This window comes from Cervus elaphus, chromosome 3 (assembly GCF_910594005.1).
Source record: "Cervus elaphus chromosome 3, mCerEla1.1, whole genome shotgun sequence".
NCBI classification, from domain to species: domain Eukaryota; kingdom Metazoa; phylum Chordata; class Mammalia; order Artiodactyla; family Cervidae; genus Cervus; species Cervus elaphus.
The window spans coordinates 15,611,400-15,637,806 of NC_057817.1; the positions used below are offsets into that span (position 1 = coordinate 15,611,400).

General features: G+C 36.2%; 1 protein-coding gene across 1 annotated transcript in view; it reads left to right on the forward strand.

The window, feature by feature from the left end:
• Positions 1-26,407, forward strand: part of LRRIQ1 (leucine rich repeats and IQ motif containing 1) — a 189,013-nt gene that overhangs the window by 108,032 nt on the left and 54,574 nt on the right. Inside the window, exon 22 of the mRNA XM_043880603.1 lies at positions 9,180-9,281. Within this exon, the coding sequence (XP_043736538.1) occupies positions 9,180-9,281 (102 nt within the window). The remainder of the gene's footprint in view (positions 1-9,179; positions 9,282-26,407) is intronic.

Here is a 26,407-nt window from a genome sequence, read left to right on the forward strand (position 1 = left end):
GTTTCTTATCTACTTTGCTATTGATTATTCTATCTATTGTGCACTGAGAATTATGCTGTAATTGCTTTCTAAGCTGGTTCGTCTCAGCAAATGGTGATTCTAAAGAGCATCTGCTTCACATACTTATTCCTTTGTGTGTTTTTAAATTGCTTGATTATTCTATAAACTATTTCCGTACATTTATCAGTTCCATGAATATCAGCTTTGACACTTTGGGAAAGGAGCACAGTGTATATCTTTTGTGGTTATGCTGAACTTGCGAAATGTTCAAAGGCATCTTTCTTCTGTCCCAGTTGCCAGGCTCTTCAAGTCATTTGTCTTTATTTGGACACCTCTAGTTATTATTAAAATTACTTAATATGTGGAGTAATTTATAGATATCAGAGCAAGAAATAGGTGGTTAACGAATTTATAGCTACAATTAAGACAATTTAAGTTATTTGTATATTTCAAATAACTGTGTTTACTCATGGACTCATAGGCTCAATATAAGTAACATGACATTCTTTTTTATCTGCTTTCTCTCATTCATCAATTTCCTTTATAAAAATCTTAATGTCAGTGAAATGTCTCCATAAAATTATTCCTGAGACAAGCAAGGAGTCTATATTTATCCTATAGTTCTAGCTTATACCGGTATACTAAGAAACACTCAGATTAATTTTTACCTTTATTAATTTTCTATTCATTACTTTGATCAATTCAATTCTAGAATTCTAAGAAATATATGCATATATATACATATATATATATAATTTTTAGAAAAAAATAACCAAAATACTGTTGGTTTCTGAGGAATAACTGATATTTGTTGACACAGCCGTTACTAGTCATTAATAAATTACTGATGATTCATTTTTATATTCATAAATGTCCAACTTTCCTTTTTTGGCCTTGTATGGTGATATCTTAATTTTATCTTTTATCTTTTTAAGATAAGTGTGATTTTTTTGTGTGTGTACTCAAAATTTTTTACATTTAAAGTATTAAAATTTCAAGCATTTTTAGAGAAAATGTCAATATTTGCTTTGTTGTCAGATTGTTTAGTGCGTCCTGTACTCATATTGTAAATTCCTACCGAGTCCATCCGGGCTCTGTGAACTGAATACTATGTGGTATTTACCCAGGGAAATATAACCCCAAGCCCTTAAAAACAGTGAGACTCTCCTTCAGTTCTAGGGAAGTAGAATTCAGTGCAGTAGTTCAGGGTAGTTTGATAATGTTATATTGCTTTGATGGATATTTCTACTCATTTTCAACAGTATCAAAAGCAACATTTAAATAAATGTTTTGAGATTAATAAGTTACTGAAACTCCTGGAGCAAGTTCAAATACCAAAAGTGGCTTACAAACTGATTCAGCCAATGTTCAACACATAATTATTATTTATGTTCAAGATCTAATTTTTTAAATTATTTAGAGTATTTGCAATAGTCTGCGAGGGTGAAGCTAAGGAAAATTTTATCTTGTTAGACTCTGTCTCTGGAAATATATAGGTTTTTCTTGCTATTTCTAGTAACTGAGTTTTATTTTTTTAGGTTGAGTACATTTTTAAATAAATCAGCATAGTAGGTAATATTTTTAGAAAAATTTTAATAAGGAATATATGCTCAACATAAAAATAAAAATCACTGCTTCAGTAGCCAAAGATTAGACATAATATTATGAGGCAAAAGTTAAACTTCTTTTTATCTGTCACAAGGGGGCATGATAGGGTAACAAAAGAAAAAGGATAACCAGATATTCAAGTTAACAAGGATATCTTAAATTTAGCATTTTGACTGTGGTCATTAAGCATGACCTCTTAGGTAAAGATCCAAAATGGCAATCATATAATTTTTATAGAGATATTTACTCTAGTTACATGATCGTAAACCAAATCACATTCTTATTACTGTGTGAGGTTTTGTGTCTTTATATTAAGATTTTGTTTTGTTTCTCAAAATAGTATTTTATCAAAATACTATCAGATTGATGAAATGAAACCAGTTTTTTTTTAAATTTGCATTCTGAAGTGTAAAACAAAATGACCTTTAAATCCTTACTCTTTTTCTCTACTCCCCCTTCTCCACATATACCCAGAATAGATATAGTCAAGGTAAGATTAAAGATGAAAAAGAAAATCAGTGGGATCCTGTACAATTATATTTTAATCTTTAGTAACTAGATGATGTAGCATTTATGTCTTTTTGCATATGTGAACAAATATTAAGACTCTGTAACTCAGTCTTTCTTCTTATAGAATAAAATTTTTTCTAGTGTTAATGTGATCAATTAATATATGCAATTAATTAATGACTTGTGATATGCTATTAACTAATTTGGGCTTCCCTCATAGCTCACTTGGTAAAGAATCCGCCTGCAATGCAAGAGACCCCAGTTCGATTCCTGGGTCAGCAAGATCCGCTGGAGAAAGGATAAGCTACCCACTCCAATATTCTTGGGCTTTGCTTGTGGCTCAGCTGATAAAGCCTGCAATGTGGGAGACCTAGGTTCGATCCCTGGGTTGGGAAGATCCCCTGGAGAAGGGAAAGGCTACCCACTCCAGTTTTCTGGCCTGGAGAATTCCATGGATTGTACAGTAAAGAGTCAGACATGACTGAGTGACTTTTACTTTCTTTCACTTTCACTTTCAATTTGACTCTAATGGCCATAATTTTAAGCTTTTACTACTTAATAAATTTAAATTATATATTAAACATTTTAATTCTGTTAAATGCTTTAAAATTTACTAGTAATTTTCAATTATACAGTTACATATGTGTATCTCTTACACGTCCAACTTGCCAACCTGAAAATTTCAGGCCACCAGAGGGCAACATTGTTCATAAAACTGTGGGAGACTAACCAGTTCTGTGGGTTTAGTCACTCAGTCCTGTCTGACTCCTTGTGATCCCGTGGACTGTAGCCCGTCAGGCTCCTCTGTCCATGGAATTCTCCCGGCAAGGGTACTGGAGTGGGTTGCCGTTTCCTCCTTCAAGGGATATTCCCGACCCAGGGATTGAACCCAGGTCTCCAGCATTGCAGGCAGATTCTTCACTGTTTGAGCCACCAGGGAAACCCTGTTTTTTTTTTCTCTTGTTTTGTTTTTTCCAAGTATTTGTTTAGTTTTCATCTGACGCTTATTAACATTCATTTATAATCATATCTGTTTTTTCCGGCCTCCTCTGTTCATGGAATTCTCCAGGCAGGAATACTGGAGTGGGTAGCCATTGCCTTCTCCAGGGGATATTCCCGAACCAGGGATTGAACCCTGATCTCCTGGGTGTAGGGAGAGTGTCAAATGGGACACTCAGAGGAGAAAATTAAATGGAATCCCTGCAGTCTAACAAAGCAGTAATCCTCAAGGCGGTGGGGCATAAATAGACGAAATAGGGAAGCATTAATCCAAACTTCATACTGTGAAAAACCTTACAGCAAGTTGCTCAGTTGTTGCTGTTGCTCTTAATAATATTTCCTGTTTGTATCTTGTATATATATTTATTTAACCAAGGGATATGTCAATAATATTTGATTAAGATGAGCGTGAAAATAGGGCAAAAGGTAGGGGGTTAGTTATTTGAAGAAAGTTGCAGATAGGAGAGGAATACCACTCAGGTTACTGATTAATGAAGAAACAAGGGGCTGAGAAAGCAAACGGTGTGGAAAGCCTTCAGAGGACTTTCAGTATTGGTGACTTCCATTAGGATAGATAAGGTCATCTGCTTTAAACAGAAGAGAGAGGAGGGGGAGATGGAGGATGAGGAGGAATTAATTGAAAGCTACAGGATGGAATCGAAAATTGTGAGGAGTTACCGTGATTTACTCAGTTTGGTATTGGCTTCTAATTGTTATCTGTAGTAAGTCACTGCTCTTTCCCTTATGATGGACCTAGCTGTGAGCCAGTGATGGCTGATCTTGTGTTTGTTGGGCTTCTGTTTTCTTGTCTTTTTGTTTTTACTGTCGTGTCATGGACAAGAGTGATTTCAGAATTTGGTGATCTGGGTAGGAATTTAGCAGATACCCAGTGAAGTTAGTACTGCAGTGAAGAACATCATGTGTAAAGTGAGAGTTGCTGGTTTATTGAAAAATCTAAGGGTCAGTATCCTAAAGATGTCATAATTGGTAGCAAAACTAAGATGAGCCAGATGGAGAAAGAAAGTGAGTGAATGGTTTTGATGTGGACCTCTCTTCAAAGAGGAGGGGTCTGCGTGTAGGGATTTTAATGGAGAACGAATAGTAAGTTTAAGGGCTAAGAATACAAGGATGAAAACATAACATTTTCATTCCAACATTTATCATATTTATGCATATCAAATTTCAGAGTTAGAAGAAAGATAAACCAGGATGAAGAAAAGAAGGTTAATTTCATTATAAAGATAGAACTCCTGTTAGGGATATTGGGCTTTCCAGATGGCTCAGTGGTGTAGAATCTGCCTGCAATGCAGAAGACCTGGGTTCGATCCCTGGGTCAAGAAGATCCTCTTGGAGATGGCTACCCACTCCAGTATTCTTGCCTGGGAAATACTAAGGACAGAGGAGCCTTGCGGGCTACAGTCTGTGGGGTGGCAAAGAGTCAGACACAGCTGAGCACACACACGTGTGCACACACACACATTACTAGGGACAAGAATCATCTTGCAGCTGTTGATAACACCTAGCACAGTGTCAAGTACATGGGAAGTATTCAATAGATATTTGCTGATTCCATGTGAATGAAGAAAAAAGCTTGAGACTGTTGGTAACATTTAGTTATAGCCAAGAGTTAAGCCATATAGAAAATAATAAAAGTTAACTTTTTAGTATGAGTTAAGCCGTTCATGAGCTATAGCAAAGAGATCAGGTTGCAAAATGATAAGACAATTAAGACATGTTAAGGAGGAGGGATCAAAAGGAAACAGCTTAGACAAAACTGACAAAGTGGAGTGTATTGCTGGTTTATTTTGTTCACCTCAGTGATTCCCACAAGGAACTTAAAAGAATTCTGATTAAATGTTACTTCATTGTGCTCTAAATAAACCAATAACAAAACTTATTTGAATACTAAAATCATGGAGGACTCGGTCCCCACTTGCTCCCCACCAAATTCCCTGAACCTAATACCGTAGTGGCGGTTTAGTCACTAAGTCGTGCCTGACTATTGCGACCCCATGGACTGTAGCATGCAGGCTCCTCTGTGCATGGGATTCTCCAGGTAAGAATACTGGAGTGCATTGCCATTTCCTTCTCCAGGGGATCTTCCCAACCCAGGAATCGAATCCGGGTCTCCAGTATTGCAGGCAGATTCTTTACCAGTTGAGCTATGCTGCTGCTGCTAAGTCGCTTCAGGAAGCCCTGTTTTACAGTCATTTAGAGTATTTTAGTGTATTTTATAGTCATTTAAAAACTGTAGTAGATGTTCAATAAATAGCTGTTAAGCAGATCAGCAGTAAGTTAGATAAACATCACTAAAGACATATAACTCTGTGTGTGTGTGACTGTGTGTGTAGTTTATAGTCATTTAAGTATATGTTTATGTTTGAGAAAAAGTGAAAGTCTTAGTCACTCAGTTGTGTACAACTTTGCAAACCCATAGACCGTAGCCCCCTAGGCTCCTCTGTCCATGGAATTCTCTAGGCAAGAATACTAGAGTGGGCAACCATTCCCTTCTCCAGGGGATATTCCTGACCCAGGGGTTGAACCCAGGTCTCCTGCATTGCATGCAGATTCTTTACCATCTGAACCACCAGGGAAGCCTGTATTTGAGAAAGAAAGAAAAGAAAGTGATGTCAGTCAGTCATGTACGACTCTTTGTGACCCCATTGACTGGAGCCTGCCAGGCTCCTTTGTCTATGGAATTTTCCAGGCAAGGATACTGGAGTGAGTTGCCATTTCCTTCTCCAGGGGATCTTCCCAACCCAAGGATCAAACCCGGGTCTCCTGCACTGCAGGCAGACTCTTTACTGTGAGAAAGCAAGTTTAAATTAGTAAATAATACTCATTATTAAATAATGAACTATAGCTAGTCATTCAACCTTAACATAAAACTTATTTTATAGTACTCTAAATGGCACATACAGAAAATGGGGATAATAACCAGATTTTCAGATTTTCATATATGTCATTAGTAAGTGAGCTAAGTTTAGGATTAAAGAAACTGTAAAGAGGTTGCTCGGGATCTTTACAGATTGAAATAAAATTATTTTATTTCATAAAATCTGTAAAGAGATTGAAACAATGTTAAGGATATTATAATGCCTAAAGAAAAGTGTTACTTAAATGAGGTAATGGATATAAAGTGTCAAGTACAGAACCACATACATAATGGAAACTCAGCTTACTAATTGTTTTTCAATTGCTAAGTTGTATCTGACTCTTTATGACCCCATGAACTGCAGTTTACTTATGGGTTTCTCTAAATAAATGATAAAGATGTATTTAAAACCTATTTCTCAAATACTGGGCAAGTCATACTGAGAGATACAAAAATTTAAAAAACAGCAACATAGACCTGCCATTGATGATTGCTGAGGTGTAGATTTAAATGACTTTGGAATGCTCTTTACAATATCCTTATCTACTGGCTTTCTTACTCCATTGTGTATTTTTTGAAGGTAGCAATAGCATCATTCATGGTGGTCTTTCCAGGGACGATTAGAATCAGGTGATTTTTTCCCATTTAGAATTACTACATTTTTGGTTTCTTATCATTATTCCTTTGCAACTTGAATTATTTTAAACCCATTTAAGGTGATGTAATCAGAATGCTTTAAAATAAAAATATTAAAAATGTAGTATTATTTATGTGCTCTTGATGAATAAAATGATCTTATTGAGTAAATTAGGGCTTCCCTGCTGGCTCAGACAGTAGAGAATCTGCCTGCAGTGCAGAAGACCAAAGTTTGATCCCTGGATTGGGAAGATCCTCTGGAGAAGGGAATGGCTACCCACTCCATTATTCTTGCCTGGAGAATATACAACTAGACAACTCTTCTAAAGATTTTATGTGTTGAATTATTTAATCATGATAGTCATGTGAATCAAGTACTATCATTATCCATGATTTACATATTAAGAAATCAAGTCATGGAGAGCTTATTATTTGCCCAAAGGAGTACAAAAGAACTTAGAGAAGATCCATTGCTTTTATTTCATGTGCTGTATTGAATTGAATGAAGTCAATTATGGATCAAACAGTCTGTTCCTGTATATCCTACCTTATTCTAGTAATGATTTAAGATCTTTTCCAAGAAGTGTTACTGTTTTTTATGTTGTAATTATCTGTTTAGTAGCTGCCCTTCATTAAGTACCTACCTACACTTGTCTCTTGATGCTTTGCATACAATATCTCGTTAATTCACACAGTAATATTTCAAAGTTAATATTATTGGACAAAAAGGAAGCAGAGGTTGAGACCAATTTGTCCAGAATCATACGACTGGTAAAAATTGGAGCTTGGATCTAACCCCGTTTTGTACAATTGTAATATTTCTTCTCAGGAAATACAAACAGATCAAATAAAAAGGCAAGAAAGTTAGGAGGATGTGTAGAAAAATGGAAGGTTGTAATAAGGTATCATAGAACATGTAAACCCACAGTAATCTGCCTTCCCTGAGTGACTAATGCTCTTTTATTAAAATTTTACCTGTTTTGTGTTGGGTGTCCTAGTTGAGGCGAGGGGGCTTCTCATTGCAGTGGTCTGTCTTGTTGGGAGCAAGGGCTCTAAGCACGCGGACTTCCTTGGTTGTAGCTCGCGGGCTCTAGGGCACAGGCTTGGTAGTTGTGGCATGGACTTAGTCGCTCTGTGGCATGTGGGATCTTCCCGGATTAGGGATCAGACCCATGTCTCCTGCATTGGTAGGTGGATTCTTTACCACTGAGCCTCCAGGGACGTCCACTAATGCTCTTTTTAACATACCAGTATTTGAATTCATATAGAAGCACCCAACTCTTATGATACCTTGGTCGCTTACAATTATGAGATGTGTCCAAATGTTGACTATTATTTTCCCTAATCTGAAAAACAAAACCTCTCTGAAACATGTCTATCATGCTTAGTAAGGGTAAATTATAACTGGAAGACTAATGGAAATCTTCAGCATACTCATGCTTGAGAATAACTGCAAATACTTTTCTGCTTTTCTAATTCACATTTGAAAAAACATGCTATCTTAACATTTAATTAAAATAAGTAATTTGGGTTTTATATTTTAAATCTCATTTTTTCATTTAGCATATTCACTTCTATTATACTAGATATTAATAGAAGATTCTTATAGTCTCTTTTTGCAAGATGATATAAAGGTATCAATAAAATGTAGACTGTGCTGAATTGTGGTTTTATGTTAGCCTACTTCATTTATTTTTTTATTGAGGTATCACTGACATACAACATTATATCAGTCAGATACAACCTATCTTTTTTAAAGTATATTAACCTACTTTAAATGCAGAACTTTCTACTCTTTATTACAGTTCCTCAACAAGCATAAACCTTTTGTCTTAATTAAACCACCTAAATCCCCGATTTCACATTCCTTAGAACCATTTATTATCAATAAAAAGTTATAGGACCCTACTCTTACAATTATTTATTTTGTAAAATTAATAGATTCAGAATTCTCTTGGCTATAAAAAATACTTAGAATTTATAGATCTTCATTATGTAAAATATCATAGATGGACGCAAACCAGAAATTATTCATTTATCTGTAAAACCAATGAAAATTATATTTTATGTTTCTTATCTCATTTGTCTTGCTTCCATCTCCTATATCTTACCTTCTTTATAGTTCAGAGAAGGAAAAAAGTAGGGTATATGGTTTTTCTTTTGATGATAGCTTTTATCTATGTATATTTATGAAAAAATATATTCAAACAAAAATATCAGGAATTTAACAAAGGAGTTAAAATAATAAACAGTAAAACAACTCCATAAATAAAATGTTGATGGCATAACTGGAAAATTTAAATGCAATTTTTTCTCATTATTAGTATTTCTGCCCTGTGTAGTAAGTACTGGCTATTTCTTAATCCGATAACCAAGAATATATAGATGTTGGTTACTTTACTATATTATAGAGATATTTTTAATAAGTCATCAATTTCACAGAATTTTATAGAATGGCTATTATTTTTAATATTAATGTAGAAAATGTTTAGCAATTTGAGAGAAGGAAAGAACCAGAGCTGAACTTTTGTCTTAATCTCTTTTTGTCTAGATCCCACTGTACGCCTGGCATTATTCAAAAGCAATGAAAATAAAGTTTCTGTTACAAAACCACCAGAGAAAGCGCAGCCCCAAAGAGATGGTTCCTTTGAAGGTATGATTTAATCACAGACATAGAGAAAAATTAAAAGATGGAAAATTGTCTTTAAAGAAAAATTTTTAAAATATTCATTAGTTCTAAAGTACATATATTAAAAATTATGTATAAAACATAACTAAGTAAAAGTCAAAATATGGCTCTTGGAGCTAAAATACTAATTTGGTATCTTGATTCATTAGCATGGTAGTTTAGTATTTGTATTGTTGCATATATAAATTTAAATTCTTTGTATTTATGTGTGAAAATTATAATGCTATATCATCAGTGCTACTAACTTTATTTAAATTTTACACTGACAGAATATGTTACCTTGTATCAATTGAAGTGAATACATGTTGAAATGATATTCTAATACATTTACTGCTAACATATGCAAATTACATTTAAATGTTATGAATTAAACTCTGGAATTTTAAATATTTTACTATATTTGAATCTTGTCCAACTCACTTCTTGGATAAAGAATCTGCATATATAAGTGGAGTGGCAGATTGTATTCCCTGTTTCTACATTCAGGACAATTATGGACTTATTAAGCAGGAGTATTTAAATATAATAGAACAGCTAAATATGACTTAAAACAAGTTTTCTGTTGCTTTTCTTTAATATTAAAATTGTAATAATTTTCACCTATAGTTTTGGATTGTAATTTCTAATAGGAAAAAATAGAGTCAAAATATTTTGCATGGAAGTGAACTATTCAAAAATCTTAATACTTTGTTTTCTGTATGTTTTACCACTAGCACCACCTGGGAAGCCCTGTCTTCTGTATGTTTTAAATAAATCCTAAAAATTATGCATCATCATAGCTTGAGTGAAAATAGATACACTTTAATTTATGTTTCTATTCGGTGTTTTCTCAACTAAAGAAAAATGTGATAGCTACTAATTTTATATTTATTCAGAGATACTTTACTAAGTCAAGGTAGAAGGTGTGGGATCTAGAATTTCCTTTAAGCATATAGTAATAAAAATATACCTAGAAAGATAGATAAAGCAAGTGTAGCAAATCATGGAAATTGTTGGATCAGTAGATGATGATATAAGGAAATTTGTTTTAACATCCAACTTTTTTTAATAATTGAAATTCCTATAGCAAAACATTAAAAAGGGGATAACCATTGAATGTTTAAAAATCAATCTTATTTCAAAAATGTTTATGGATTAGTGTTTTAATAGAACTAAAATATACTTCCGATATAAAACAAGACCAGTTTTAATCAGGGTTCATTTCTTTGTAACAGTCTCAACTTCACTGTTTTTGAAAGGGAGAGTAGAAATTCTGCTAAAATAAATAACAATTCCATAGATCTTACCTGTTAAGTAGTAGCATCTTACTTTAGGAAGGATATGCCTTGGAAGAAAGATAATTAGGGCATTTTTGCCCTTTAAATTAACATGTACTTCAGAATCAGAAAGAAGGAATCTATCTCAACCTGTTCTGTGACATATGAAAGGTGAAGACATGGTACTATCAAGAATGGCATATATGTATACACTGTATTTATTGATTTTTGTACTATAGTAGTGATAGAAATAAAATGGAACATTGCCACATATGCCTTCTGATATGACGTGCATTTTTGTTTTCTTTCCTCAGTATGAAATGTGTTTAGTTTACTTGCTTCTTTATAAACCCCAAATGCATTTGGGAGCATGTTATTAATTTCACTGAATGGTCTTTGTGTATGCAGCTTATATTCTAGTGACTAATAGTTACTTTAAGGCTTTTTTTTTTTTTCAAAAGAACGGGCTTGGCAAAAATGTAAGTAGCAAAAAGTAATTTTCTCTAATGTTTATTTCTGCCTTTTTTTTTAATGGGAAAAGAGTGAGGCAAAGATGATTTAATCATTTCTGGCCAGGTTGAACACCATGTTATTTTTAACTGCTGCTCTGGCCTCACCCACCTCCTAGTCTCACATCCTGTGTTTTCTGGCTGGTTAGAAGCCAGCTTCCAAGTTAGCTACCTGACTAACCACCGCTTCCCACTGGAGGGCGCATTTTTAACCAGGTGTTCTTAGATACAGTTCACAGAGTGTAAGATGCACCCTTTGTGAATATGATTTGATAAATGTCAATATATTTATAGTTACCCAACAGAAATATAATTTTAATCTAATAAGTATCACAGCAATCTAATTTTAAAACATGAGAAAAACTGCTATCCCTTAAAAAATTCAAATAAAATTAATTGGGTATCTTACCCCCCAAAAGTGAGGGCAATCAGAATTAAATTTTACTGTAGATTTAGATTGAATGATTCTATGTGGAACAGTTTCTAAATAGTGGAATAGTTGCATGCTGGCCCTGTAATAATTTCATTGGCTTTGTTGGAATTAGATGATAGTATTATTTGAATTTTTTTCTTTAATATAAAATGTTTTATAAAACATCTGATTTTGTAAAAAAAAAAAAAGGTAAAAATATGTATCTACTTTTCAATAATACCTATGTGGGGTTTTCATGGTTCATCTTATAAATTTTACTAAAATGCTTTGATTATTTTTGTTGCCTTTATCTGGAAGTCACTAGCAAGACAAAGTGGATGGTAGTTATATCCCATTGGTCCAGGATTTAAAATATGCTTAAACTTAGGGAATATTTAACATGAAATGTCAAGTTATAGTAAATGACATAAGGTAAATAATTATACCCTATTAACAGACCATGTTTTATGAAGTGCCCTTATATTTTGCTTTGTTCATGAGTCGTTGGCAATTTTTGTCTAGCTGCCAGATTTAGACCCTTAACTCAGACCTAAAGGTTGAAGAATTTTTAACCACACCTGTTCTGAGGATAACTATGTGTCAGATACCAGTTAGTTTTTCCTATGATATGAAACTAAGAGCCTGAGCATTTTATAGATTCAATATTGATTTGCTTGACTTATTTGCTTATTTTTATTTATATTAATATCATGTCCAGTACCTGTCTTGGTTTATTCTATATCACCTATAATTTATACTTAGTTTTCAATATCTGATCTTGCCTTAAAATTTGAAACTCTTTCTTAATTATTGCCTTAAGTATTTCCCACCAAGTTTCCTTTTCTTGTTGTTTGTTTCAAATGTTCAATTTGGAGCCTGATGTCACTCTAATGTAAAAAGAGGCATAGCTTGATGGTGGCTCAGATGGTAAACAACCCACCTGCTAATGCAGAAAATACAGGAGACCCAGGTTCGATCCCCGGACTGGGAGGATCCCCTGGAGGAGGGCATGGCAGCCCACTCCAGTAGTCTTGCCTCGAAAACCCCATAGACAGAGGAGCCGGGTGGGCTACAGTCCTTGGGGTCACAAAGTGTTGAACATGACTGAATGATTAACACATTCACCCTTTCACTTTCACAGGTGTAGATTCTATAGTTAGTCAAACACAGTTTGAATCACAATTCTTCCTTTTATTGACTGTGTGCCTGGGGACATTATTTAATTTCCCTGTGTAGCATTATTTTTCGTTTGTAAAGTTAAATACTAACAGTTTCTAGTTGTTGAGGATTACATGAGATTCACCTAGTGAAATGCTTGAAGCACACATTATAAATACATAGTGGGTGCTCAAAACTTGTAATCTTTGGCAACAGTTACTTTTAAAGTATAAGTGTGGGGCTGCGTTTGTTTTGTTTTGTCTTATTTGCAATTAGTAATATTTATTGCATTTCTTGCTAGGTACTGTGCTAACAGTTCTACTTAAATTCTCTGATTCAGTCTTCCCAGAAGCTCTTAAGAATATATTATGACTATCAATATTTTACAGAGGAAACTGGTTTTGGGAGTTTGATAAGTAACTTGCCCAAGTTCACCCAAAGAATATATGCCTAAAGAGAAGTGGGCATAATTTCTTTGTCAAAACAAAGCTAGCAAAAATCAAACAATATGAAGACAATAAGGAACACAGGTTCTTGGGTTATCCTGTAATGTATACAAGTTTAGAAACAAAATATTTAAGAAAAATTTTTTTTTTTTTTTTTTTGTTGGGTAGGTTTTATTTTATTTTATTTTTTTAATTTTTTTTTTAATTTTTTTATTAGTTGGAGGCTAATTACTTCACAACATTTCAGTGGGTTTTGTCATACATTGATATGAATCAGCCATAGATTTACACTTATTCCCCATCCCGATCCCCCCTCCCATCTCCCTCTCCACCCGATTCCTCTGGGTCTTCCCAGTGCACCAGGCCCAAGCACTTGTCTCATGCATCCCACCTGGGCTGGTGATCTGTTTCACCATAGATAGTATACATGCTGTTCTTTTGAAACATCCCACCCTCACCTTCTCCCACAGAGTTCAAAAGTCTGTTCTGTATTTCTGTGTCTCTTTTTCTGTTTTGCATATAGGGTTATCGTTACCATCTTTCTAAATTCCATATATATGTGTTAGTATGGTGTAATGTTCTTTATCTTTCTGGCTTACTTCACTCTGTATAAGGGGCTCCAGTTTCATCCATCTCATTAGGACTGGTTCAAATGAATTCTTTTTGACGGCTGAGTAAAATTCCATGGTGTATATGTACCACAGCTTCCTTATCCATTCATCTGCTGATGGGCATCTAGGTTGCTTCCATGTCCTGGCTATTATAAACAGTGCTGCGATGAACACTGGGGTGCACGTGTCTCTTTCAGATCTGGTTTCCTCAGTGTGTATGCCCAGAAGTGGGATTGCTGGGTCATATGGCAGTTCTATTTCTAGTTTTTTAAGGAATCTCCACACTGTTTTCCATAGTGGCTGTACTAGTTTGCATTCCCACCAACAGTGTAAGAGGGTTCCCTTTTCTCCACAGCCTCTCCAGCATTTATTGCTTGTAGACTTTTGGATAGCAGCCATCCTGACTGGTGTGTAATGGTACCTCATTGTGGTTTTGATTTGCATTTCTCTAGTAATGAGTGATGTTGAGCACCTTTTCATGTGTTTGTTAGCCATCTGTATGTCTTCTTTGGAGAAATGTCTGTTTAGTTCTTTGGCCCATTTTTTGATTGGGTCATTTATTTTTCTGGAATTGAGCTGCAGGAGTTGCTTGTATATTTTTGAGATTAATCCTTTGTCTGTTTCTTCATTTGCTATTATTTTCTCCCAATCTGACGGCTGTCTTTTCACCTTACTTATAGTTTCTTTTCTAGTGCAAAAGCTTTTAAGTTTCATTAGATCCCATTTGTTTAGTTTTGCTTTTATTTCCAATATTCTGGTAGGTGGGTCATAGAGGATCTTGCTGTGATTTATGTTGGAGAGTGTTTTGCCTATGTTCTCCTCTAGGAGTTTTATAGTTTCTGGTCTTACATTTAGATCTTTAATCCATTTTGAGTTTATTTTTGTGTATGGTGTTAGAAAGTGTTCTAGTTTCATTCTTTTGCAAGTGGTTGACCAGTTTTCCCAGCACCACTTGTTAAAGAGGTTGTCTTTTTTCCATTGTATATCCTTGCCTCCTTTGTCAAAGATAAGGTGTCCATAGGTTCGTGGATTTATCTCTGGGCTTTCTATTCTGTTCCATTGGTCTATATTTCTGTCTTTGTGCCAGTACCACACTGTCTTGATGACTGTGGCTTTGTAGTAGAGTCTGAAGTCAGGCAGGTTGATTCCTCCAGTTCCATTCTTCTTTTTCAAGATTACTTTGGCTATTCGAGGTTTTTTGTATTTCCATACAAATTGTGAAATTCTTTGGTCTAGTTCTGTGAAAAATACCGTTGGTAGCTTGATAGGGATTGCATTGAATCTATAGATTGCTTTGGGTAGAATAGCCATTTTGACAATATTGATTCTTCCAATCCATGAACACGGTATGTTTCTCCATCTGTTTGTGTCCTCTTTGATTTCTTTCATCAGTGTTTTATAGTTTTCTATGTATAGGTCTTTTGTTTCTTTAGGTAGATATACTCCTAAGTATTTTATTCTTTTTGTTGCAATGGTGAATGGTATTGTTTCCTTAATTTCTCTTTCTGTTTTTTCATTGTTAGTATATAGGAATGCAAGGTATTTCTGTGTGTTAATTTTATATCCTGCAACTTTACTATATTCGTTGATTAGTTCTAGTAATTTTCTGGTAGAGTCTTTAGGGTTTTCTATATAGAGGATCATGTCATCTGCAAACAGTGAGAGTTTCACTTCTTCTTTTCCTATCTGGATTCCTTTTACTTCTTTTTCTGCTCTGATTGCTGTGGCCAAAACTTCCAACACTATGTTGAACAGTAGTGGTGAGAGTGGGCACCCTTGTCTTGTTCCTGATTTCAGGGGAAATGCTTTCAATTTTTCACCATTGAGGGTGATGCTTGCTGTGGGTTTGTCATATATAGCTTTTATTATGTTGAGGTATGTTCCTTCTATTCCTGCTTTTTGGAGAGTTTTAATCATAAATGAGTGTTGAATTTTGTCAAAGGCTTTCTCTGCATCTATTGAGATAATCATATGGTTTTTATCTTTCAATTTGTTAATGTGGTGTATTACATTGATTGATTTGCGGATATTGAAGAATCCTTGCATTCCTGGGATAAAGCCCACTTGGTCGTGGTGTATGATTTTTTTAATATGTTGTTGGATTCTGTTTGCTAGAATTTTGTTAAGGATTTTTGCATCTATGTTCATCAGTGATATTGGCCTGTAGTTTTCTTTTTTTGTGGCATCTTTGTCAGGTTTTGGAATTAGGGTGATGGTGGCCTCATAGAATGAGTTTGGAAGTTTACCTTCTTCTGCGATTTTCTGGAAGAGTTTGAGTAAGGTAGGTGTTAGCTCTTCTCTAAATTTTTGGTAGAATTCAGCTGTGAAGCCATCTGGTCCTGGGCTTTTGTTTGCTGGAAGATTTTTGATTACAGTTTCGATCTCCTTGCCTGTGATGGGTCTGTTAAGATCTTCTATTTCTTCCTGGTTCAGTTTTGGAAAGTTATACTTTTCTAAGAATTTGTCCATTTCATCTAAGTTGTCCATTTTATTGGCATAGAGCTGCTGGTAGTAGTCTCTTATGATCCTTTGTATTTCAGTGTTGTCTGTTGTGATCTCTCCATTTTCATTTCTAATTTTGTTAATTTGGTTCTTCTCTCTTTGTTTCTTAATGAGTCTTGCTAATGGTTTGTCAATTTTGTTTATTTTTTCAAAAAACCAGCTTTTAGCTTTGTTGATTTTTGCTATGGTCTCTTTAGTTTCTATTGCATTTATTTCTGCCTTAATTTTTAAGATTTCTTTCCTTCTGCTAACCCTGGGGTTCTTCATTTCTTCCTTCTCTAATTGCTTTAGGTGTAGAGTTAGGTTATTTATTTGGCTTTTTTCTTGTTTCTTGATGTAAGCCTGCAATGCTATGAACCTTCCCCTTAGCACTGCTTTTACAGTGTCCCATAGGTTTTGGGTTGTTGTGTTTTCATTTTCATTCATTTCTATACATATTTTGATTTCTTTTTTGATTTCTTCTATGATTTGTTGGTTATTCAGAAGCGTGTTATTTAGCCTCCAGGTGTTTGAATTTTTAACAATTTTTTTCCTGTAATTGAGATCTAATCTTACTGCACTGTGGTCAGAAAAGATGACTGGAATGATTTCAATTTTTTTGAATTTTCCAAGACTAGATTTATGGCCCAGGATGTGATCTATTCTGGAGAAGGTTCCGTGTGCACTTGAGAAAAAGGTGAAGTTGATTGTTTTGGGGTGAAATGTCCTATAGATATCAATTAGGTCTAGCTGGTCCATTGTGTCATTTAAAGTTTGTGTTTCCTTGTTAATTTTCTGTTTAGTTGATCTATCCATAGTTGTGAGTGGGGTATTAAAGTCTCCCACTATTATTGTGTTACTATTAATTTCCTCTTTCATACTCGTTAGTGTTTGCCGTACATATTGCGGTGCTCCTATGTTGGGTGCATATATATTTATGATTGTTATATCTTCTTCTTGGATTGATCCTTTGATCATTATGTAGTGTCCTTCTTTGTCTCTTTTCACAGCTTTTATTTGAAAGTCTATTTTATCTGATATGAGTATTGCGACTCCTGCTTTCTTTTGGTCTCCATTTGCATGAAATATTTTTTTTCCAGCCCTTCACTTTTAGTCTGTATGTGTCTCTTGTTTTGAGGTGGGTCTCTTGTAGACAGCATATATGGGGGTCTTGTTTTTGTATCCATTCAGCCAATCTTTGTCTTTTGGTTGGGGCATTCAACCCATTTACATTTAAGGTAATTATTGATAGGTGTGGTCCCGTTGCCATTTACTTTGTTGTTTTGGGTTCACGTTTATACAACCTTTCTGCATTTCCTGTCTAGAGAAGATCCTTTAGCATTTGTTGAAGAGCTGGTTTGGTAAGAAAAAATTTTAAAACTGACTATTATATTAGCCAAAACTCTGGGAAAAAAATATTTTTTTTTAATTCCTTTCTAAGGGAACAGCTACCCATTCCAGTATTCTGGCCTGAATTCCGTGGACTGTACAGTTCATGGGGTTGCAAATAGCTGGATATGACGGCATGACTTTCACTTTTACTATAGCTTGCATTAATATAAATTAAGAAACAGTTTAGTGTCAAAATGGTGATAAATATGTTTTTTGACCTGTAATTAGCTGCTATCTCATCTAGTTTCATTCTGATTACCTAACATTATTAAATACCAAATCTTTTAGATTCTAGAAGTGATCATATTTTCAAGTACCTGTTCTAATTTTCATATAGATGAGAACCTCTCCATACAGACCAAAAGTAAACACTATATTTTTGTTTTATTTATTCCTCTTTTTCCAGTCATAACTGACACTTTAATTTTATTTTAATCATATTGAATACATTAAATTACTTTACTGTTCTAATCTGCTAAAACTTAAATTTGCTACTCCTGAAGACACTGCCAAATTTGGGCTTCTGGTTTTGGCCAAGAAAGGAAGCTAGTCAAGCTAGGGGAAAAAAAAATTTGATCTGGCCCAACAGCCTTCAAAAAGCGTCAGGTTCAGTCTTAGTTCCTCCAATCCCTAGGACAATTTCACTTCACTTTAAAGTCAGACTTTCATAATTCCCAGTTTGGTGCTGTCATCACTAACATACTTTCTGTTTTTCTTTAAAACTGAAGATTCACACATACCATATGTCTTTATGTATCATAGAAGTTCAAATATTTTTGTATTAAATTTTTGAGTATTGAAGTCATTAAAAGACTTCAATGTCTATAATTTTTACTCCAGATCATTTCTAATCAAACCATGTTCTCTTATGGTATTTTTAGTGTATGATTACAAGCATTTTCTTCTCAAGCTTTCCTCCTTTTAATACCAGTTTAGAGCACAGAGTCACATTATGTATATTGTTTATTTGTAGGTCTTGTGTTACAATAGCTGTATAGAGTACTTTCTAACAGTGCCAACACAATTAGGTATTAAGAGCTGGTAAATTAATGCCACAAAACTAATGCAGGTAACCAAACACTACCTGAAGGTATGCTCCTAAGAATAGACTTGCTTATAATTAAAACTCCCTAAATATATTTTAGGCACTATCATACTATTTTGTAGTATAAGATTTGGACTCACTTCAACTTTCTACAGGAAAAAAAAAAATGTGATTAGAGATTTCAGTCTAGTGAAGCATAAAACAAACTGCAGTTCAAAAAAATATTTGTCTGTAGATAAGTGGGATTTTCGGGAATGGCAATCCATGACCAGGGAGAGGCTGATTAAACTTCCTAGGCTTTCCTGGTGGCTCAGACAGTAAAGAATCTGCCTACAATGCAGAAAACTCGGTTTTGATCTCTGGGTTGAGATCTCCTGGAGAAGGGAATGGCCACCCACTCCAGTAATCTGGCCTGGAGAATTCCATGGACAGAGGAGCCCGGTGGCCTAAATATAATCCATGGGGTTGCAAACAGTTGGACATGACTGAGGGACTAACACTTTTTTTCACTTTCACTAATATATCTAAGTAATTCATTTGTTAATTACACATATTATATATAAGTATATAATATATATATAATTGACATAGAGACTATATATATTTCATATATATGATGTGTATATGGATAAAAATGGAAAGGGATTTCAGAATTTTTAGAGTTTTTTGAAAGGAACCCTGATATATAGGCTGTTGGATATTATTAGTTTATTTTTTATTTAAAAATACAAGAGGGTTTCCACTTCTGGTAATAGAGGACTGTTTAACTCAAACCACCTCTCCTTCTGAGAACAACTTTAAAAGCTGGAAAATGTAGTTTTAAAAAATCTAATTGAAGTCATTCAAGAACTAACAAGTAAGTTAAGACTTATAAGTCAAGAAGGACATCTCAAGAACTGAGAAACTGAGCTGAGAAACTTTTGATAATGTCACTACTCTTGATGAACTGGGACTTTTCTGCTAACCTGTTACCAGAAAGAAATATAAACCATATCCCAAAACAGATAACATCATCTCAAGCTTCGAATTATCTCTACAATTTTTCCTGTATAATTTTTGGCACACACTAAAGAAAAATAAAAAGGTCTTGTAGGTCTTCATAGACCCATTCAACTTCAGCTTCTTCAGCGTTACTGGTTGGGGCATAAGCTTGGATTACCGTGATATTGAATGGTTTGCCTTGGAAACGAACAAAGTTCATTCTGTCATTTTTGAGATTGCATCCAAGTACTGCATTTCAGACTCTTTTGTTGACCATGATGGCTACTTCATTTCTTCTAAGGGATTCCTGCCCACAGTAGTAGATATAATGGTCATCTGAGTTAAATTCACCCATTCCAGTCCATTTTAGTTTGCTGATTCCTAGAATGTCGACATTCACTCTTACCATCGCCTGTTTGACCACGTCCAATTTGCCTTGATTCATGGACCTAACATTCCAGGTTCCTATGCAATATTGCTCTTTACAGCATCAGACCTTGCTTCTGTCACTAGTCACATCCACAACTGGGTATTGTTTTTATTTTGGCTCCATCCCTTCATTCTTTCTGGAGTTATTTCTCCACTGATCTCCAGTAGCATATTGGGCACCTACCGACATGGGGAGTTCCTCTTTCAGAATCCTATCATTTTGCCTTTTCATGCTGTTTATGGGGTTCTCAAGGCAGGAATAGGAATAACAGGGACATTTGGCGTATGGAATAAAGCAGGGCAAAGGGTAATAGAGTTTTGCCAAGAGAACGCACTGGTCATAGCAAACACCCTTTTCCAACAACACAAGAGAAAACTCTACACATGGACATCACCAGATGGTCAACACCAAAATCAGACGGATTATATTCTTTGCAGCCAAAGATAGAGAAGCTCTATACAGTCAGCAAAAACAAGACTGGGAGCTGACTGTGGCTCAGATCATGAACTCCTTATTACCAAATTCAGACTTCAATTGAAGAAAGTAGGGAAAATCACTAGACCATTCAGGTGTGACCTAAATCAAATGCCTTATGATTATACAGTAGAAGTGAGAAATAGATTTAAGGGACGGGATCTCATAGACAGAGTGCCTGATGAACTATGGATGGAGGTTCTTGACATTGTTCAGAAGATAGGGATCAAGACCATCCCCATGAAAAAGAAATGCAAAAAAAGAAAAATGGTTGTCTGAGGAAGGCTTACAAATAGCTGTGAAAAGAAGAGAAGCGAAAAGCAAAGGAGAAAAGGAAAGATATTCCCATTTTAATAATGCAGAGTTCCAGCAAGGAGAGATAAGAAAGCCTTCCTCAGTGATCAAAGCAAAGAAATAGAGGAAAACAACAGAATGGGAAAGACTAGAGATCTCTTCAAGAAAATTAGAGATACCAAGGGAACATTTCATGCAAAGATGGGCTCGATAAAAGACAGAAATGATAGGGACCTAACAAAAGCAGAAGATATTAAGAAGAGGTGGCAAGAATACACAGAAGAACTGTACAAAAAAGAACTTCATGACCCAGATAATCACGATGGTGTGATCACTCACCTAGAGCCAGACATCCTGGAATGTGAAGTCAAGTGGGCCCTAGAAAGCATCACTACGAACAAAGCTAGTGGAGGTGATGGAATTAAATCCTGAAAGATGATGCTGTGTAAGTGCTGCACTCAATATGCCAGCAAATTTGGAAAACTCAGCAGTGGCCACAGGACTGGAAAAGGTCAGTTTTCATCCCAATCCCAAAAAAAGGCAATCCCAAAGAATGCTCAAACTACCACACAGTTGCACTCATCTCACACGCTAGTAAATTAATGCTCAAAATCCTCCAAGCCAGGCTTCAGCAATATGTGAACCATGAACTTCCAGATGTCCACGCTGGTTTTAGAAAAGGCAGAGGGACCAGAGATCAAATGGCCAACATCCGCTGGATCATCAAAAAAGCAAGAGAGTTCCAGAAAAACACCTATTTCTGCTTTATTGACTAGGCCAAAGCCTTCGACTGTGTGGATCACAATAAACTGTGGAAAATTCTGAAACAGATGGGAATACCAGACCACCTGACCTGCCTCTTGAGAAATCTGTATGCAGGTCAGGAAGCAACAGTTAGAACTGGACATGGAACAACAGACTTGTTCCAAATAGGAAAAGGAGTATGTCAAGGCTGTATATTGTCACCCTGCTTATTTAACTTATATGCAGAACATCATGAGAAATGCTGGGATGGAAGAAGCACAAGCTGGAATCAAGTATGCTGGGAGAAATATCAATAACCTCAGATATGCAGATGACATCACCCTTATGGCAGAAAGTGAAGAGGAACTAAAAAGCTTCTTGATGAAAGTGAAAGAGGAGAGTGAAAAGTTGGCTTAAAGCTCAGCATTCAGAAAACTAAGATCATGGCATCTGGTCCCATCACTTATGGCAAATAGATGGGGAAACAGTTTGAACAGTGTCAGATGTTATTTTGGGGGGCTCCAAAATCACTGCAAATGGTGATTGCAGCCATGAAATTAAAAGACGCTTACTCCTTGGAAGGAAAGTTATGACCAACCTAGATAACATATTAAAAAGCAGACACATTACTTTGCCAACAAAGGTCCATCTAATCAAGGCTATGGTTTTTCCAGTGGTCATGTATGGATGTGAGAGTTGGACTGTGAAGAAAGCTGAGCACTGGAGTTGATGCTTTTGGACTGTGGTGTTGGAGAAGACTCTTGAGAGTCCCTTGGACTGCAAGGAGATCCAACCAGTCCATCCTAAGTGAGATCAGTCCTGGGTGTTCATTGGAAGGACTGATGCTGAAGCTGAAACTCCAATACTTTGGTACCCCATGCAAAGAGTTGACTCATTGGAAAAGACCCTGATGCTGGGAGGGATTGGGAGCAGGAGGAGAAGGGGACAACAGAGGATGAAATGACTGGATGGCATCACCGACTCTATGGACATGAGTTTGAGTAAACTCCAGGAGTTGGTGATAGACAGGGAGGCCTGGTGTGCTGCAATTCATGGGGTCGCAAAGAGTCGGACACTAGTGAGCGACTGAATTGAACTGAACTGAAAGGAAAAAAAAAAAAGGCATAGAAGGAGAATGAAACATCACTGAACACCATGAGAAACAATAAACAACAGAAATTGAGCTAAGGAGATTTCAGATAATGAAGGCTTTAAAATGAATACACACTCACACAAAATAAATAAATAAATAAATAAAATGAATACACAGAGTAATTTTAGGGGTATAGAATAAAAAATTGAGTATTTCAGTATACATATTAAACCTATAAAAATATCTGAATGGAAAGTTGATAACTTAAAAGTAGCATAACTGAAATAAAGAACTCAGTGTCTGGGTTTAACTACTGATTAGTCTAAACTGAAGAGAGAATTACTGGAAGGACAATAGCTATGAGAAAAATATTAAAGTTGAAGCACAAAATAAAAAGAATGGAAAATACAGGAAAAAGAAGAGACGTGAGATGCAGCAAATATATCTAACACACATGTGATTACAGTTCAAGAAAAAGGTGAGATGGAATTGTATAGAAATAATATCTGAAGAGTTAGTCTTTGAGGATTTACTAAGGTGAAGTAAAACCTCAATTTATGGATTCAAGAAATTCCACGAACTACAAAGAAAACATATACAAGGAAAACCACACTGAGCACACTGCAGTAAAAGCACTAAAAAAACAAAGACAAAGAGAAAAAAAATTTTCAGATCCACAAAAAAAAAAAAGATGCTCAACATCCTCATTATCAGAGAAATGCAAATCAAAACCACAATGAGGTACCATTACACGCCAGTCAGGATGGCTGCTATCCAAAAGTCTACAAGCAACAAATGCTGGAGAGGGTGTGGAGAGAAGGGAACCCTCTTACACTGTTGGTGGGAATGCAAACTAGTACAGCCACTATGGAGAACAGTGTGGAGATTTCTTAAAAAACTGGAAATAGAACTGCCATATGACCCAGCAATCCCACTCCTGGGCATACACACCGAGGAAACCAGATCTGAAAGAGACACGTGCACCCCAATGTTCATCGCAGCACTGTTTATAATAGCCAGGACATGGAAGCAACCTAGATGCCCATCAGCAGACGAATGGATAAGGAAGCTGTGGTACATATACACCATGGAATATTACTCAGCCATTAAAAAGAATTCATTTGAATCAGTTCTAATGAGGTGGATGAAACTGGAGCCTATTATACAGAGTGAAGTAAGTCAGAAAGAAAAACACCAATACAGTATACTAACACATGTATATGGAATTTAGAAAGATGGTAACGATGACGCTATATGCGAGACAGCAAAAGAGACACAGATGTACAGAACAGACTTTTGGACTCTGTGGGAGAAGGCGAGGGTGGGATGATCTGAGAGAATAGCATTGAAACATGTATATTATCAAGTGTGAAACAGATCGCCAGTCCAGGTTGGATGCATGAGACAAGTGCTCAGGGCTGGTGCACTGGGAAGACCCAGAGGGATGGGATGGGGAGGGAGGAGGGAGGGGGGTTCAGGATGGGGAACACATGTAAATCCATGGCTGATTCATGTCAATGTGTGGCAAAAACCACTGCAATATTGTAAAGTAATTAGCCTCCAATTAAAATTAATTAATTTTTTAAAAATTTTTAAAAAGGAAAAAAACATTTATTATCTTCCAAGTAGCAATAATAATGAAGCTTGTTTATTAATAGTAGTTAGGAAAGTCAGAACACAGTTGTTAAATATCATATGCTACCCAAAGTCTTTGGGGCATGCTGCAGTCCATGGGGTCACAAAGTGTTGGACACGACTGAGCTACTGAACTGATGGACAGATTTAGGGTAGAAGCCCTAAATCTCAATCTGACTTTGGAGATAAGGCCTTTTAAGGAGTTAGTTAAGATTTGAGGAGGTCAGATGATTGGGGCCTTAATCCAATAAAACTGATCATTTTATTAGAAGAGGAAAAGACACAAGGAGTGGATACATACTCACAGAGGAAAGGTCATGGGTGGACACAGCAAGAAAGTGGCCACCTGCAAGTCAAGGAGAGAGGCCTCTGAAAGACTAAAGTTGCCAACAACCTTGATCTGGGACTTCTAGGCTCCAAAACTGTGAGAACATATATCTCTGTTTAAGTACTCAGGCAGAGGTATCTTATTATGGCAGCCCAAGCTGACTAATATACAGTGTAATGATATCTTCAAAGTGCTAAAAGAAAGTAAGTTCCACCATGAAAGTCTATACACAGCAAAACTTAAAGCAGAAGCCAGAGACACAGATATAGAGAACAAGTATGTGGAGATTGAGGGCGAAAGAAGGTGGGTGGTAGGAGATTGGAATTGACACTTACATACTATGTATAAAGTAAATAACTAATGCTTTGAAACCGTGGTGCTGGAGAAGACTCTTGAGAGTCCCTTGGACAGCAAGGAGATAAAACAAGTCACTCCTAACAGAAATCAACCCTGAGTGTTCCTCAGAAAGACTGATGCTGAACCTGAAGCTCCAATACTTTGTCCACATGATGTGAGGCGCTGACTCACTGGAAAAGACCCTGAAGCTGGAAAAGATTGAAGGCAAGAGAAGGGGACAACAGAGGATGAGATGGTTGAATGGCATCACCAACTCATTGGACATGAGTTTGAACAAGCTCCGAGAATTGGTGATGGACAGGGAAGCCTGGCATGCTGCAGTCCATGGGGTCACAAAGTGTCGGGCACGACTGAGCTACTGAACTGAACTGAGAAACTAACACATCATTGTAAAGCAACCATATTCCAATAAAAATTAATTTAAAATAAATAAATTAAAAAAAAGAAGAAGAAAGCAGGGCACACATGCCACCCAGCTCTCTACCTGGTACTCTGTGCAGTCATAAGGAAAATAAGGATATCTGGACTCCTGAGCCAAAACTTTACAGACAGAATGGGAGAGGAGAGTGGCTCTGGAGAAGCTCATGGCATCCTTTATCTGTGTTGTCCCTTGTTCCCTGAAAGAAACCTCTCTGTCCACCTGTCAGCTGCCTATTTACTTCCTACCCTGGACACTTCCTGTATTTCTGGGACAGCTAATAATCCTATCAAGGTGTCAGATAATGATTACCCTATTTTAGAAAGTTCATCACTGAGGACTGTAGTCTTCTATCTAAAGAAGGCTACATGAGATAATGAAGTAGCAATGGATTTGGGCTGAGAAGACTTCGGTTTGAATCTTGCATAAATCCTCACTGGCCGTATGCTCCATGCCTTTGTTTTCTCATCTGTAAAGATTGGAAACACCAATCATTACTTCTCATGATGTTTTAAAAATTAAAAGATAAGAACCTAGACAGCATAGTAAAAAGCAGAGACATTACTTTGCCAACAAAGGTCTGTCTAGTCAAGGCTATGGTTTTTCCAGTGGTCACGTATGGATGTGTGAGTTGGACTGTGAAGAAAGCTGGGCGCTGAGAAATTGATGCTTTTGAACTATGGTGTTGGAGAAGACTCTTGAGAGTCCCTTGGACTGCAAGGAGATCCAACCAGTCCATCCTAAAGGAGATCAGTCCTGGGTGTTCATTGGAAGGACTGATGCTGAAGCTGAAACTCCAGTACTTTGGCCACCTCATGCGAAGAGTTGACTCATTGGAAAAGACCCTGATGCTGGGAGGGATTGGGGGCAGGAGGAGAAGGGGACGACAGAGGATAAGGTGGCTGGATGGCGTCACCGACTCGAAGGACATGGGTTTGGGTGAACTCCAGGAGTTGGTGATGGACAGGGAGGCCTGGCATGCTGCGATTCATGAGGTCGCAAAGAGTCGGACATGACGGAGCGACT